General features: G+C 42.0%; 1 protein-coding gene and 1 long non-coding RNA gene across 2 annotated transcripts in view; both read left to right on the top strand.

Annotated features, from left to right (window-relative positions):
* The window catches only part of LOC144528560 (transient receptor potential cation channel subfamily V member 5-like), a 34,743-nt gene that overhangs the window by 3,542 nt on the left and 13,951 nt on the right, over positions 1–17,250 (top strand). Inside the window, 9 exon segments of the mRNA XM_078267228.1 lie at positions 828–950; positions 7,087–7,227; positions 12,023–12,121; positions 13,488–13,663; positions 15,788–15,934; positions 16,318–16,397; positions 16,492–16,627; positions 17,003–17,041; positions 17,043–17,090. Coding sequence (XP_078123354.1) covers positions 828–950; positions 7,087–7,227; positions 12,023–12,121; positions 13,488–13,663; positions 15,788–15,934; positions 16,318–16,397; positions 16,492–16,627; positions 17,003–17,041; positions 17,043–17,090 — 989 coding nt within the window.
* LOC144528591 (uncharacterized) lies at positions 2,244–5,629 on the top strand. The gene is made up of 2 exons (XR_013502914.1): positions 2,244–4,527; positions 4,813–5,629. It is a non-coding gene; the product is annotated as an uncharacterized LOC144528591 (long non-coding RNA).

The following is a 17,250-nucleotide window of genomic DNA, read 5'->3' as shown; positions in this document are numbered from 1 at the left end:
ATGGCAACAACATTTACAAACTAAAACTTGTTTTTTAGTCACTTTTTTCTACGTCTTTGTCGATTTTTTTTTGGATGTTTTTGTTGATTTTTTTATGTTAGATTTTTTATGTTTTTGTTAATGTTTTTTTGATTTTTTTTTTGATGTTTTTGTTGAGTTTTTTTTATGGTTTTTTATGTTTTAGTTGATATTTTTTTGATTTTTTTTTATGTTATTTTTTTTATGTTTTTGTTGATTTTTTTTATGTTTTTGCTGATTTTTTTTTATGTTTTTTGCTGATTTTTTTTTATGTTTTTGTTGATTTTTTTTAATGGTTTTGTTGATTTATTATTTTATTTTTTGATGGTTTTGTTGAGTTTTTTTTTACCTTTTTGTAACTTTTTTCCACGTTTTTAATCCAACAGGCAACTTTTGTTTTTTCTGGGTCAAAATTTAAAATTAAAACTTTTATTTTGACATTTTTGTCATATTTTTGGCCTTTTTTTGGTTCTGAGGCGAGACATTTAGCAAACAACAAAGAAGACATTTCCAGAACAAGCCAACTGCAGTTTCAGGGATGAGAGACAGAGAGACATTTCAGACATCTGTACAAAGCTCAGATATGTTGTCCAGACTGTTTTTTATTTTTGGGGCCAAAATGTCTCCTTTAATAGTAAACTTGCTCTGACCTGGTGTAGTTTTTGTCAGCAGACATTTCTAAAAACTGATAGTTTTCTAAGAAGAAGTCAGTTATTTTAACATTTATTTACATCCCTGGAAACAGATATGATGTTGTCGCTGTGGGCGTTACCGTAGCAACAGATACATAAATGAATCGTCTCCCTCAGGCGCTCTCGGCGAGACGGCGCTCCACGTTGCCGTCATGGCCGACAACCTGGAAGCCGCCGTGGCTCTGATGGACGCAGCTCCCGATCTCATCAACGAGCCGATGACCGCCGAGATCTTCCAAGGTGGACACGCAGGAACTCACAGATACAGCAACAAGCACACACACACATCACGGGGCTCACATGTTAACTTAAGACAAGACAAGACAAGACAAGTAGGGATGCATCGAATACAGATTTTTGGATGTTCGGCCGAATACCAAATCCTCCTAGCCTGGTAAACCCTGACCAACTTCTGGCAAATTTGAGATTTGCTCTGCAAATCCGTCTGGCGAAAAGCCCATTCAAACACATTTCCAATGACCCCAAAATCGAAGCACCAATCACAACCGTTGAGGCGGGCTTTACACCAATCACAACCGTTGAGGCGGGCTCTACACCAATCACAACTGTTGAGGCGGGCTTTACACCAATCACAACCGTTGAGGAGGGCTTTACACCAATCACAACCGTTGAGGCGGGCTCTACACCAATCACAACCGTTGAGGCGGGCTCTACACCAATCACAACTGTTGAGGCGGGCTTTACACCAATCACAACCGTTGAGGAGGGCTTTACACCAATCACAACCGTTGAGGAGGGTTTACGTGACGACAATAGCGCAGCGACGGCGAGCAGCTTTTTGTTTACATTCAACATGACAGCTACCGAAGCGCAGCGTCACCCAGACCGTTGCTCTGATTGGTTGAAGGACTATCCAATGGCGCCCAGAGGCATTTGAGCGGCGTCCATTGGTGACGCCCCTTTGGAAATGAACTGTCAATGACCCTTTCCCAGACCCAGAAGGGTCTGGTGTCAACCAGGCTAGAATCCTCCTCCCATCCTCAGTCCATTAACACAGTAAACACATTAAAGGAGAGCTCCGGGCAATTTTTACGTTCATCTTGATCGCTATACCTATGTGAGTACTGACGATAGCAAAAAAAACGAGCTGAATCGGTGGTAGCAACACAGAGCTGCTGCAGCTAACGCCGAGAGCTCCCACTGAGCTAAAACGGCAGTTATGGGGGCATATCATAAAGAGTGCCTTTGTGCCTCTTAACAGACACAAAATGCAATTAAAATGTCTGTGCAACATGAACAGGGCCCTTACGTGACAACAAGATGTGTTTAGCAACTTAGCCATTGTTTAAATTCACCTACCCTGTTAGCTGCTAGCTGCCGTCTGGGATGAGTGAGCGCCGTCATCACGTCGACCAGCGTAGTGCGCGGAGTGCAAGCGTAGGGTTCGGTTTCGCTGGGAAAAAATTCAAAGGTTCGGCAGAAACCCAACCCCGTCAGAAAGCCCAATATTCAGCCCAATCAGAAGCAGAATCCTGGATTCGGTGCATCCCTGAAGATAAGATAGGTTAAGATAAGATAAGCCTTTATTGTCTCTTTGGGGAGAAATTTGTCGGGAGAACAACAGTGGCGACGCATCGCCCATAAACACACAACAAACATACAGTAAACGTGCATAAAACCTACTTGACGAACGAACTACAACTGACGCCTGTTCTCTTGAGTCGCCTAATCAACCGGCAACTATGGCAACTAATGCCGACCTTCCCCCAAAAAACGTTGGAAAAAGTTACAAATCGGCAAAAAAAAATGACAACAACGTCAGAAAAAGCGACAACTAGGTGGGCCAAAATATAGTGTGAACCTAAATTGATATGCGGGCCGGATCATAATCTGCGAGGGGCCGGATTTGGCCCACGGGCCTTGAGTTTGACACATGTGCTGTAACCGATGCAGCATAGAAGCACGGCGGAACCAGCAAGCCAGCCAGTCGGTGTTAGTTGGCAAACTTTAGCTTGCTAACTCCGCCTTAACGTTACCCCCTCGCCACATCGTTCGCTTGCCAAACGAGCCGAATGAAGCGGTCACTCTGGGCGACAGCAGTGTGCTTTGTGTGGATCAAAAGTAAAGTTAATCTGACTCATTTAGCGTCTGGCTCGCTGCCTCGTAACGTTACTACTCTGCTGCTCGTTTGTCTGTTGCTGCAAAACCTCAACTCCGCGACATTCAGTGAAATGGCTTATTATTGGAAGTTTATACGTTACCATGGCTATGACCATTTTGCTACATTGATTTGAATGGAAATGGCCCTTCTAGCCATTTTATTTCTATGGTCAAATCACGTGAACATTGTCAACAACCAATGGGTGCACTCCCTCCAGCACCAAACAGGAAGCCGTGCTAAGCGCAGCCGTTTGCTGCTTCCTGTTTGGTGCTGGAGGGAGAGCACCCATTGGTTGTTGACAATGTTCACGTGATTTAACTTCACTACCAAGACTTCAAACTTAGGATAATATCAAACATGTTTGATTTAGTCTGAACGTCCAGACTGGACAAAGACTTACTGGGACTGAGTTTTATGACCGTACACCAAACGATGGAGACGACGGGAGACACCTCCACTGCTACGTCAGACACGCACGCGATGCATGCTCCAGCAGATAATAATACATAATCTACAGCAGATGTTGCAACGTAAGATTACAGGAATGTCTGTAGTAATATCATATAGCCTATATTTGTAAATTCAGGTACATTTTAGGAACCATAAAAGTCTAGCGGCGGTCTCGGGGCGCGGATCCCGCTGCCTTTTCCATGCAACAGCGGGCGCACAGCGCCACAAAGAGCACCGTCACAATAGACGTACTTAAGGACCGTCGTAAAAAATGCAATACCAACTATTTCTAAGGTATTAATCTTTAATACCTTTTTTGCTGTTCAACATATACATTTCAAACCACTTCCATTACAGAGAGCCGTTAAACATTTCGCATTGTTTCAACTCATTTTTTTTTTATTCACCTCTTGCATTGTATGCTAAACAATTAATCATTATGTACAAAATAATTTTTTGGGTTTTACTTCCAATTCATAACATCAATTTTAATTTTACTGACACTGAGGTAAGAACATTTTGACCACATCAATCCAAAAATGTTATTTCTTAAAAGGTCTCGCACAGCTGGGGCCAAGGCTGTTAAGTTGAGGTTTGCTTGGACGGTTCCAGTTCCTACATAGTATTGATTGTTAATGATGCATTGCATACTTGCATTAGCCTGACAAGCCAGACCCACATCCAGATGTTGGGTCTGGGTCTGACCCACATGCAGATGTTGGGTCTGGGTCTGACCCACATGCAGATGTTGGTCTGGGTCTGACCCACATCCAGATGTTGGGTCTGGGTCTGACCCACATGCAGATGTTGGGTCTGGGAACTCCCCATTGGCTGGGCTCAAGCCGAGGGGCGGGATAAACGGTTGTCTTTCAGATTCCCTCTGCACCAATAGGATAGCTCTACAACCAATCAGAGCAACGCTAGCTGATAGATTCCACGTTAAACTCTGAACACGTCTTCCTTTTTTAAGAATGACTTCAGGTCCGTTCTTTGTTCTTTTCTCAAAGAAAAGCTGAACTCCAAGTCTTCCAGAGACGCTGTTCACCAGCAGCAGCAGCAGCCATAAGCCCCGCCCACCCACTCCATACACGATGTGATTGGCCTGACTAGAGTTTGGTTTTTCCAGCTTGCAAGCCAACGGAGAGTTGCTAGACGGACCCTGGCTGCAGATTACATCTGCTGCTGCTAGGGGGGGGTCTAGATTTCTAGGCTATACTTGCATGGCTGAATGGGCTGTTTCACAAAGTAAGAGCTTTTGTAACTCGGGGGGTTGATGTCTGAGACATATTATAGGTTGATTTGATGTCCATATGTTCAGAAATGACAAACTTATTGACAGGACAGTCTATAAATCTGCATTTGTTACAAAACAGATATTATTGATATGGTATTTTTATTGTTTTTTTTCACAACGTTAAAGCTGTGAGAGGTTGTCTGAGAAATGTAAGAGGTGATTTGTTCTCAGTAAATTCATGAATGGAAAAACCTATTGAAGTAATAACTTCTAAATGTGCATTTTTTACACAATAGGTCACTGAAGATGATGAAGGATTTGCTAAAGACTGTTTCGCAAACTAAGAGGTGTGAGAGTTGTGAGAGGATGTCTCATATTACAAGTGGTTTGATGTCAATATATTCATGAATGACAAACGTGTTGAAATAATAACCTTTTTAACAAGCATTTCTTTAAAGAACAGATCAGGGATATTGATAAGGTATTTTCAAAGTATTCTTTTCACAAACAGCTGTGAAAGTTGTGAGAGGATGTCTGGAAAATATTACAGGTGGTTTGATGTCTAAACATTCATAAATGCTAAACATGTTGATATAACCTTTATATATTAATTTGACACAATACGTCACCTTATACGTCTCTCACTGGTCTGTCTCTCACTTTTCTGTCTGACTTGTTTTCTGTGGGAGGAGGGATCAGAGACTTTTTGGATTATCACATTATGCCGCTCGAAGATCATTTTGAAGGGTTTGCATTAATGATTATCACAATTAGCATGCACTTATTATTAAGGGTTATAGAAAACAAGCTAATAACACAAAGAACAGAAACACACCCAGGGTCTTCCATATGGTCTAATATGGTATTCTTCAGATAGAAACTGACTTGTCTGAAACATATAAGAGTGTGATTTGATGTCAATATATTCAGAAATGAGAAAATTACAATCTTGAAATGTGCACAAACCATTATTTGCTGTATTTTTTGCTATTTTAAAAGTTTCTTTCTACTAATTTACAAGTGTGAAATGTTTAAAGGCTGCAACTTTCTATAATGGAAGTGGTTTGAGATTTCTTTGTTGTAAAACAAAAAAGTTATTAAAGATAAAAATGAGTGGTGTTGCAATTTTACGACGGTCCCTAACTACCTCTATAGTGACGGGCGCGTTGGACAGACATTCAGTTCTTTGCGCTCTAAACTGCGTCGTCATTTTTGGTGATTTTTAATGAACTAAAACTGTGGAACGTCTGTCTAAATAAGCTCTCCAACATACCCTGAAACTGGGGGAAATACAAGTATTGACACGGAGCTATTGAAGGTAACATTTGCGAAAACCGACGAATGTCAAACATTAAACTTCACCCCGGTCAGAGAGACCTAGGGGGATCAGAGCGGGCGGGTGGGTGTCACATCTGTGCAGATCACTGGAACAAAAACACCGACACTATGATAATAACATCCAAAACACAAGATTCACTCTCTGGGTCCTATCCTGCACCCGGCGCAGCGCAAAGCGTGACTCAAGTCTCTTTGCTAGTTTAAGACCGACCCAGTTGTCTGTTTCCCGTCCAGCGCCCACGTCGTTTAAATAGTAAATGCGTGCTGGTCTTACAGGGAGGTGTGTTCAGGTGCATTCTGGGCGTGCTGGTCTTACAGGGAGGTGTGTTCAGGTGCATTCTGGGCATGCTGGTCTTACAGGGAGGTGTGTTCAGGTGCATTCTGGGCATGCTGGTCTTACAGGGAGGTGTGTTCAGGTGCATTCTGGGCGTGCTGGTCTTACAGGGAGGTGTGTTCAGGTGCATTCTGGGCGTATTGCTATCTGAGGCAGTGGGAAGTGATGGCACCATTGACCAACAAAAACCTGGTCTAAAGTCAATAACGCAGCATTTCATTGTTATTTTAACAGAGCATTAGTAAAATGCTCCTAGGCTCGTGCACAGCACGTGCACACTATGCTTGTTACACACACAGGGATGCACAGCAGCACACACACATGCAGAAGATTACAAATAATAATATTACGGTGCAAATCCTCCATCATAACAGCAATGCTCCAAGGTCCAAACGTGCCTGGCTTTTAAAGGGAATGGGAGATGATCTCTGATTGGTTGATTGCATGTTACGCCCAAAACACACCTCTGATTAATGAAGACACTAAGTACAACCCTTTAGAACCATGCGCCTGGTGTACGGACCCTTTTTTTCCACCGTCAAACTAGCAAAAGAGGATTTGGACACGCCCTAAACACACCTGCACCAGGCGCTTCACGCCGTGACCGTAGATCGTTAAAATAGGACCCAGTGAGTCTTAATTATCAGGTGTTTCTGTGACATGAGTTAGTTTCAAAGTACTGATGTTTAAAATAAACAAAGCTGAAGGATCAGAGCCCCGTAGACATCGTCACTCGCTGTCGTTGTCGTTATAGTTGTGTTTTTTTTTAAACTGTAGATTTATAGCTATCGTTCTCGGTGTGGACGGCCCTTTACTCCAGTCAAGGGACACACATGGGATAAATGTGAGCCTCACTTACACAGCCGGGGAAATTAAAAGTTGATTTACGCTGTCTCAGGTGTCACTCCTCTCCACATCGCTGTGGTGTCGCAGAACATCAACCTGGTTCGTCATCTGATCAGTCGCGGGGCTGACGTGGCTACACCGCGAGTCACCGGTCTGTTCTTCAGGAAGAGTTTACGAGGACTCACATACTACGGTAAGTCCCAACGCTCTCTGTAAAGGCTGTACACTCTGAGAAATAAGTCCGTTCTGGCAGCTCGTTACCCAGACTTTGCCCCGTAATTAACAAACAGATAATGATGTGTGTATGATACCGTTACAGTTTTTTACAATCATTTTGGCACTAATTTCAGAACCTTGACGTCATTCTTCAAAACTCCAGACACAAAACTCACAACCAATGATCAAAATACACATTTTTTCAAAACTCTAACACTTGTTTCAATTGTTTGGATACAATCCACATAAACCTAAGATCAGCTGTTCATTTAACAAAGATCAGCTGTTCAATATGACACAACTTAACATCAAAGTACTACTATTTCAAAAAGCAATTCACACATTACAGTTCAGATGATTGTCTATTCATTTCATTACAATCATCTAACTATCAATTCATACAACTGCTCAAAATGATAAGTAACTGTTGGGTTACTCTTAAAGGTCCCATGGCATGAAAATGTCACTTTATGAGGTTTTTTAACATTAATATGAGTTCCCCCAGCCTGCCTATGGCCCCCCAGTGGCTAGAAATGGTGATAGGTGTAAACCGAGCCCTGGGTATCCTGCTCTGCCTTTGAGAAAATGAAAGCTCAGATGGGCCGATCTGGAATCTTCCCTTTATGACGTCATAAGGGGAAAGGTTACCTCCCCTTTCTCTGCTTTGCCCACCCAGAGAATTTGGCCCCCCCATGAAAAAGAGAGACATCATGGCTTTCAAACAAGCAAAGTGGCAGTTTGTCAAGGCCACACCCCCACTCTCCACCTTGCCCCCCCCCCTCCTCTCCTCCTCAATAGCTACAGACACAGAAATGGCCCATACTAAGGAAAGCTCATTGTGGGACTGGCTCTAGTGGCTGTAATTCTGGACCAAGGCTGACTTTTGGGAAAGAGACTTCAGATACAGTATTAGGGGACCACTAAGGTCTATATAAAAGAGACTTCAGATACAGTATTAGGGGACCACTAAGGTCTATATAAAAGAGACTTCAGATACAGTATTAGGGGGACCACTAAGGTCTATATAAAAGAGACTTCAGATACAGTATTAGGGGACCACTAAGGCCTATATAAAAGAGACTTCAGATACAGTATTAGGGGACCACTAAGGTCTATATAAAAGAGACTTCAGATACAGTATTAGGGGACCACTAAGGTCTATATAAAAGAGACTTCAGATACAGTATTAGGGGACCACTAAGGTCTATATAAAAGAGACTTCAGATACAGTATTAGGGGGACCACTAAGGTCTATATAAAAGAGACTTCAGATACAGTATTAGGGGGACCACTAAGGTCTATATAAAAGAGACTTCAGATACAGTATTAGGGGACCACTAAGGTCTATATAAAAGAGACTTCAGATACAGTATTAGGGGACCACTAAGGCCTATATAAAAGAGACTTCAGATACAGTATTAGGGGACCACTAAGGCCTATATAAAAGAGACTTCAGATACAGTATTAGGGGGACCACTAAGGTCTATATAAAAGAGACTTCAGATACAGTATTAGGGGACCACTAAGGTCTATATAAAAGAGACTTCAGATACAGTATTAGGGGACCACTAAGGTCTATATAAAAGAGACTTCAGATACAGTATTAGGGGGACCACTAAGGCCTATATAAAAGAGACTTCAGATACAGTATTAGGGGACCACTAAGGTCTATATAAAAGAGACTTCAGATACAGTATTAGGGGGACCACTAAGGTCTATATAAAAGAGACTTCAGATACAGTATTAGGGGACCACTAAGGTCTATATAAAAGAGACTTCAGATACAGTATTAGGGGACCACTAAGGTCTATATAAAAGAGACTTCAGATACAGTATTAGGGGGACCACTAAGGTCTATATAAAAGAGACTTCAGATACAGTATTAGGGGGACCACTAAGGTCTATATAAAAGAGACTTCAGATACAGTATTAGGGGACCACTAAGGTCTATATAAAAGAGACTTCAGATACAGTATTAGGGGGACCACTAAGGTCTATATAAAAGAGACTTCAGATACAGTATTAGGGGACCACTAAGGTCTATATAAAAGAGACTTCAGATACAGTATTAGGGGACCACTAAGGTCTATATAAAAGAGACTTCAGATACAGTATTAGGGGGACCACTAAGGTCTATATAAAAGAGACTTCAGATACAGTATTAGGGGACCACTAAGGTCTATATAAAAGAGACTTCAGATACAGTATTAGGGGACCACTAAGGTCTATATAAAAGAGACTTCAGATACAGTATTAGGGGACCACTAAGGTCTATATAAAAGAGACTTCAGATACAGTATTAGGGGACCACTAAGGTCTATATAAAAGAGACTTCAGATACAGTATTAGGGGACCACTAAGGTCTATATAAAAGAGACTTCAGATACAGTATTAGGGGACCACTAAGGTCTATATAAAAGAGACTTCAGATACAGTATTAGGGGACCACTAAGGTCTATATAAAAGAGACTTCAGATACAGTATTAGGGGACCACTAAGGTCTATATAAAAGAGACTTCAGATACAGTATTAGGGGACCACTAAGGTCTATATAAAAGAGACTTCAGATACAGTATTAGGGGACCACTAAGGTCTATATAAAAGAGACTTCAGATACAGTATTAGGGGACCACTAAGGTCTATATAAAAGAGACTTCAGATACAGTATTAGGGGACCACTAAGGTCTATATAAAAGAGACTTCAGATACAGTATTAGGGGACCACTAAGGTCTATATAAAAGAGACTTCAGATACAGTATTAGGGGGACCACTAAGGTCTATATAAAAGAGACTTCAGATACAGTATTAGGGGGACCACTAAGGTCTATATAAAAGAGACTTCAGATACAGTATTAGGGGACCACTAAGGTCTATATAAAAGAGACTTCAGATACAGTATTAGGGGACCACTAAGGTCTATATAAAAGAGACTTCAGATACAGTATTAGGGGACCACTAAGGTCTATATAAAAGAGACTTCAGATACAGTATTAGGGGACCACTAAGGTCTATATAAAAGAGACTTCAGATACAGTATTAGGGGACCACTAAGGTCTATATAAAAGAGACTTCAGATACAGTATTAGGGGACCACTAAGGTCTATATAAAAGAGACTTCAGATACAGTATTAGGGGACCACTAAGGTGTATATAAAAGAGACTTCAGATACTGTGTTAGGGGACCACTAAGGTCTATATAAAAGAGACTTCAGATACTGTGTTAGGGGACCACTAAGGTCTATATAAAAGAGACTTCAGATACAGTATTAGGGGGACCACTAAGGTCTATATAAAAGAGACTTCAGATACAGTATTAGGGGACCACTAAGGTCTATATAAAAGAGACTTCAGATACAGTATTAGGGGACCACTAAGGTCTATATAAAAGAGACTTCAGATACAGTATTAGGGGACCACTAAGGTGTATATAAAAGCATCCAAAGAGCACCATGTCATGGGACCTTTAATGCATAATTGTATGGAAACAGACAAACAATATTCCACGTTTAGATCATGAAAGTTTCAAGATAACGAGATTCATTGTCACCAATTAGCGTGGAGCATGAACCAATTAGACTACATTATCAGTATCATCATTCTTTACTGTAATGTACTACTGTTTACCAGACACTGTTTCTATGGTCCCATGTACTACCTTTACTGTAATGTACTACTGTTTACCAGACACTGTTTCTATGGTCCCATGTACTACCTTTACTGTAATGTACTACTGTTTACCAGACACTGTTTCTATGCTCCCATGTACTACCTTTGAGACTATTTACAGTATTGACAGTACTGCACTGTATGCATGCAGGCCCTTGGAACTGCTTGTCCAATTCTGCAACTCGTTACTGATGATTGAGATATATACTTTATATAGTATATAATAAAGTTTTTTCCAAGATGTTTGGCTAATTGCGATGTAGATGAGAACCTGCGGCCAAATCCACATGACAGAGTTGATGAATACTATGTAGAAGTACAGTAATCACTTCTTTGTTTTGCTTTTTACAGTACAAGTAAGATAAGGAACACTACATTTGATGTTTTACAGTACTACTGTCTTTTCTTTTCTGTTTTGTAGCTCATTATTTTGCTTTATTCAAATAACCCTATGTTGTGATCGTACTGTATTGTTTTTCATCAATACATTTCAGGTTTTGCTCAATGATTCCACTGTGTCTGCAGTATTCTCTCTACTACTGCAGTACTTTTACAGGGATGTATTTACATCTAGTACCATAATGAAACATGTATCACCTGTTTTGTACTACAGTATTTAATGATTGTATGAACGATGACCCAGTGAAACTACGGGTATCTTGTGTGTGGCTGATCTGAAGTAACGTTTCAGTGGTATTTCACAATACATTAGTTTTTTGAACCAATGATTGTGCAAGATTTATTTAAAGATATGACTGCACAATGCAATGTTTTGAACATTGAGCAGTCTGTGTTACAAGTGATGACCGTTGTGAGTTTTGTGTCTAGAGTTTTGAAAAATGACGTCAAGGTTCTGAAATTAGTAGCAAAGTAAATGTAAAAAATCTGTAAAACACATTACAACATTTTCTGTTATATCAAATTCTCTCTTACAAAACGGCTCAGTTAGTTTCTGAAAACGTTGGACAGATATTTCTTAGAGTGTAGCCACAATGAACCCCAAGTTGCTCCTAATTAATGAGTATGTGTGTGTGTCTGTATGTGTGCATGTACGAAGTGACACATAAACAGATGGTGTTTTTCAAAATGTACATTTGGTCAACAGGTGAGCACATCCTGTCTTTTGCTGCATGTGTTGGGAACAAGGACATTATCTCCATGTTGATCGACGCAGGGGCCAGCACCCGGGTCCAGGATGACCGTGGTACGTAGGGGTAACCCCGACTAATGCACCAGGGTCCAGGATGACTGCGGTACGTAGGGGTAACCCCGACTAATGCACCAGGGTCCAGGATGACTGCGGTATGTAGGGGTAACCCCGACTAATGCACCAGGGTCCAGGATGACCGTGGTATGTAGGGGACCGTGGTATGTAGGGGTAACCCCGACTAATGCACCAGGGTCCAGGATGACCGTGGTATGTAGGGGACCGTGGTATGTAGGGGTAACCCCGACTAATGCACCAGGGTCCAGGATGACCGTGGTATGTAGGGGTAACCCCGACTAATGAACCAGGGTCCAGGATGACTGCGGTATGTAGGGGTAACCCCGACTAATGCACCAGGGTCCAGGATGACCGTGGTATGTAGGGGTAACCCTGACTAATGCACCAGGGTCTAGTATGACCGTGGTATGTAGGGGTAACCCCGACTATGCGTGAGCCCCACAGTACACATCCATCTTGTACACTTAACACTGTTTTCCTAACAGCATATGGTTGGGAAGCTAGGTCCCGGTCTTGTGGTGGCCAACCATCTTGGACGAACTGTGCCACTCTGGACAACACAAGATCTCTGCTTGTCCATCTGCGCATTTCAGCTGCTGAGACGAGGGCCACATATCATCAGCACTCGTTCCTCTTGCTCTCTCTCGACAGACTGTTGAGGCAGAGGGAGTCGACTCAACGCATTTGTGATGCTATGGTGTTTTCCTGGCTTGTAAACAATCTCATACTCATACGCTCTCAAGGTTATTGCCCATCGCTGTATACGAGGAGAAGCCATTTGGGGCACTGACTTCATTTCATTGAAATGAGACAGTAAAGGTTTATGGGTCAGTGCTAGTGACAAACCTCCTTCCATATAAAATACTTGTGGAAATGCTGAATGCCAAATATCACCGCCAGACCTTCTTTGTCCAGTTGAGAGTAGTTCGCTTCAGCTGACATTAGTGTCCTAGACATGAAGCTGATCGGTCTCTCCTGACCATTTTGCATGCGATATATATATATAATATACAGCCCAGAGACTCGACGAGCGGCCGCAAGCACAGCATATGGTCAAGTGACCTATAGAGTGACTGAAGAGCAAGCGCCATTAAAACACTGAATAAGCACTGAAAGCACTGAATAAAATAAATAAAACGTTTTTACCTTATCATCACTAGAAATGCAGCTTCAGCAAGTATCTCACTATCACTAACGTTATCGTTATTCAGATTTAGACACAACAAATGAAATCCAGCTACAAAAAAAAGCTGAAAGTTAGAAGTTAGTTACGGCCTTTTGAATATTAATGGCCTTCTCTTCTCTCTTCTTGTCTCTTTTTGTATTCCCTTGTTTTTCTGTCTAGGTAACACAGTGCTTCACATTTTGGTTCTGCAGCCCAACAGGACGAGTGCGTGCCAGGCTCTTGACCTGATTATGGCACGCGATGCCGAGCTGGACCAGCCAGTGCCACTCGATATGATGCCTAACAACCGAGGCCTTACAACTTTTAAACTGGCTGCCAAAAAAGGAAACACTGTGGTGAGCATAGGCGGAAATCGCGGTGTGGTTTGTAATTAATATATATTTAAATAATTGTGTAAACTGTAAAACTATAAAAATGCAAACGGGGCGAAAAAAAAATGTGTTTTAAGTTTAGAAAATTTTGAGTCCTCCCTCCCTTGCCTCACAGTGGTTTGGTCCACAGCTTGGGTTTCTCCCTTTACGTTAACGGTACCTACGTACAGAAGTCCGGTGGGACTCGTGGAAGAGAACAAAGTTTGTTTGAATTGCGTCAGTAAGTAGGCTGGCAAGGCTGTTTTATTCACTTTAAACATCGGATAACATGATTCTGTTCTTTGTTGCAGATGATGCTGAGTCATTAATTAATTAGTCATGACAAAAGATTATGCATTTTTCCACGAGTCTGCTAGGTTAGCAGTTATAACGTATAACTTAGCTTGTATGGTAGCTTGTTGGATAGTTAGTTAGCTAGCTTGCTAATTGCACCCAGCGTGCCTTCATGCTACACTGGTTGAGATGAGCCGTCAGTCATCTGAGAGAGCGCTGGGCTTTCTACGCTGTGACAAGAGCTTGTGAACGAAACATTAAGTTGTTCATTTTTACTAATTTAGTGGCCGTCCGGCTGGTTAGTTAGCTTGTTCTCAGTTCAGCTTCATCTCTATAAAGTCCAGTACAGACCAATGAGACGAGATGGTGTATCATCTCCATAGCAAAGACTCTTAAATGTAATCACAGTTAGTTATAACAATATCTTATGTCAACAGTAGATTGCTGGTAAATGACAAAAACAACCACTAGATGAGAAAAGGGTATTTTCCAATAATTTTGAATGCACCACGAGGCTAGCGAGGTGAGTTTCAAGTGAACGCACTGTCTGTGTTGTTTTTAGGACGACAGCTGCAGACTGTTGGACGTCCTGCTGTTGGAATCCTCTCCAGTGAAATACAGACACACGTTACACCGTTCAGCTGTCAGCATTTTAACCGTGTTACTCTAGCTGCTAGCTAACTGTAGGCTTACCTGTTGCCGGGTGTAGTGTTAACTAGCGTCCCATGCAGCAATGCTTCTGTTGCCTCTAATGTTTGTTTCAGAGCGTCAGAGAACAGAGCATTGCATTAGCACCGAAATGAGGCAGTGAAATCCACGTTGCTATTCTGTCTGGTAGACACCGGTCGTTTAGACACCGTGCCGTATAAGCACCGGCCTCGGTACCCAACCCTAGATATGGCTTTTTGTTAGATATAAGCCTCGCTAACAGCATTGGAGCAAACTGTCAGGGCCACCCTACAGCCAAACTGTGAAAATGGCTTTTATATATATTGACATTTAAATTTATTTTTTTTGGGGCTTTTTCACTTAATTGTAGTGACAGTGGACAGACAAGAAAGGGGGAGAGTGATGGGGGATGAAATGCAGCAAAGGGCCGCAGCTCAGATTCGAACCCGGGCCGCTGCAGGACTCAGCCAACATGGGGCGCACGCTCTTACTGGGTGAGCTAGAGACGCCCCAATTTTCATTTTAATTTGTCTCTGTTTATTATGTGTCTGTTCTTTTTTTTTTACATGTAAGAAATAGTGTAGAAATAAAATGGATTATGGATCATTTTATTGTAGCTGACTTTACAAAATTACTTCTCTATTGGCTGTTGAAACAGGAGACATCTCTTACGATCTAAAACCAGCCTCTGGAGACTCCACCAGCTGACTTCTCTATTGGCTGTTGAAACAGGAGACATCTCGTACGTTCTAAAACCAGCCTCTGGAGACTCCACCAGCTGACTTCTCTATTGGCTGTTGAAACAGGAGACGTCTTTTACGGTCTAAAACCAGCCTCTGGAGACTCAGCCAGCTGAGTCGCAGTGAAACCATCAGCTGATTTGAGTCGAGCTGAGATGGGCCAGTTCAGACCGCTGAAACGTTCTCTGCGGCGTTCTAAAACGGTTTTGTCTCATCGGGAGGCTTTGGTCTGAACTGAGCGATGTTTAAAGTGAATCCAGTAAAACAGCCTTGCCAGAGTTCCACAACTACACATATGCTCTACAAGTACAGTTTTGCCTGTATCATTTGTGGCCCCTTAAGAAATGTCATGTTTATTGTCTACTAATCTTATCCTCACTGGCGTGCTTCCTTCTGTCTCTTTCAGGTGTTTCAGCACCTGGTTAATAAAAGGCGTGTAGTCCAGTGGAGTATGGGCCCCCTGACCTCCATGCTGTACGACCTGACGGAGATAGACTCATGGGCCGACAACATGTCAGTGCTGGAGCTCATCGTGGTCTCTCCCCATAGAGAGGTACGATCATAGAAATCAAATGGATAGAAAGTCCACTGAACTGTTTGGCGCTAACGTCAGACCCAGCAGCAGTGGGTCTGCTGACCGCTAACATTAGAACCCAGGTGCAACAGGTCAGCGGACCGCTAACGATAGACCCAGCTGCAATGACAATTCTGTTACCTTTCTATCCATTTTATCTCTATGGGTGGATGTGTGTTTTGTTAAATCCCTGACCGGTCTGAAAGAATGATGTTGATACGGAAACTCTAAAGGCAAGGCAAAAAAAAAGTTGAACTCATACATACAACTTAAACTTTTTTTTGGCCATTTTGGCTTTTACATTCCACACGTTGATGTGATGCTGAGGAGAAATTGAAAACTAATTTTGTTTTGTTCACCAGCCAAGACGGATACTGGAGCTGACTCCTGTGAGGCAGCTGGTCAACCTGAAGTGGAACCTGTATGGAAAACATTACTTCAGGTAAAGTTTGACATCTGTAGTCCAATATCTGAACTGTACAAATGTCCAGTCTTGTTTAACACAGTTTTTTTATCGCTCTGTTTTTCTGTGTCAGGGTCCTGCTGTTTCTCTACCTCCTGTACATCTGGATCTTCACAATGTGTTGTGTATTTCGCCCTATTAAGGACGCTCCAGCGAACTACACAACAAATCCCCAAGACAAAACCGTCAGGATCCAGAAAACACTTAATGTGCGTAAATCAGGGCTGTCAATCGCTTCAAATCTTAAGCGTGATTGATCGCATGAGTGTCCTAGTTAACTTGTGATTAATCGCAATCATCATCACTACACATGTCCTCCAAATGTGGCTGCAATAACTCAAAATCTTAACATGTATTTTTCGGCGAGAAAGTAGACTATGTAGATTCCCAAATTGTGATTGCGAGTTCATTAAATCACGGCTATTTGGAAATATACGCTGACGTTTTTCGGCCCACCGACAAAAGCACACGTCGACAGTATCTTTGTAATACTGCTAGGCTACTACTACTAATAATAATAATAATAATAATGGGAAGGATTTTTTTATCCTTTTGTATTTCTATTTCCTCTCTCCGTGCCTCAGGAGAGTTACGTGACACATGCGGACCACTTGCGGCTGGTGGGGGGAGATAATCAGCGTCCTGGGAGCTGTTGTCATCCTGTTGCTGGAGGTGAGACTATGAAACATGCTTCATCTTCTGAAACACTGTGCCGTACCAGTCAACGGTTTGGACACACTTTTGGACGGGGAACGTGTGTCCGAAACTTGACTGGTACTAGTTTACTTTAGAATCAGACAGCAGGTTTTATAAACTACATGTGTTCTGTGTG

Source organism: Sander vitreus, chromosome 14 (genome assembly GCF_031162955.1).
Source record: "Sander vitreus isolate 19-12246 chromosome 14, sanVit1, whole genome shotgun sequence".
Taxonomy (NCBI): Eukaryota; Metazoa; Chordata; class Actinopteri; order Perciformes; family Percidae; genus Sander; species Sander vitreus.
The sequence above is the reverse complement of the archived record's forward strand: the minus strand, read 5'-3'. Positions and strand labels throughout refer to the sequence as shown.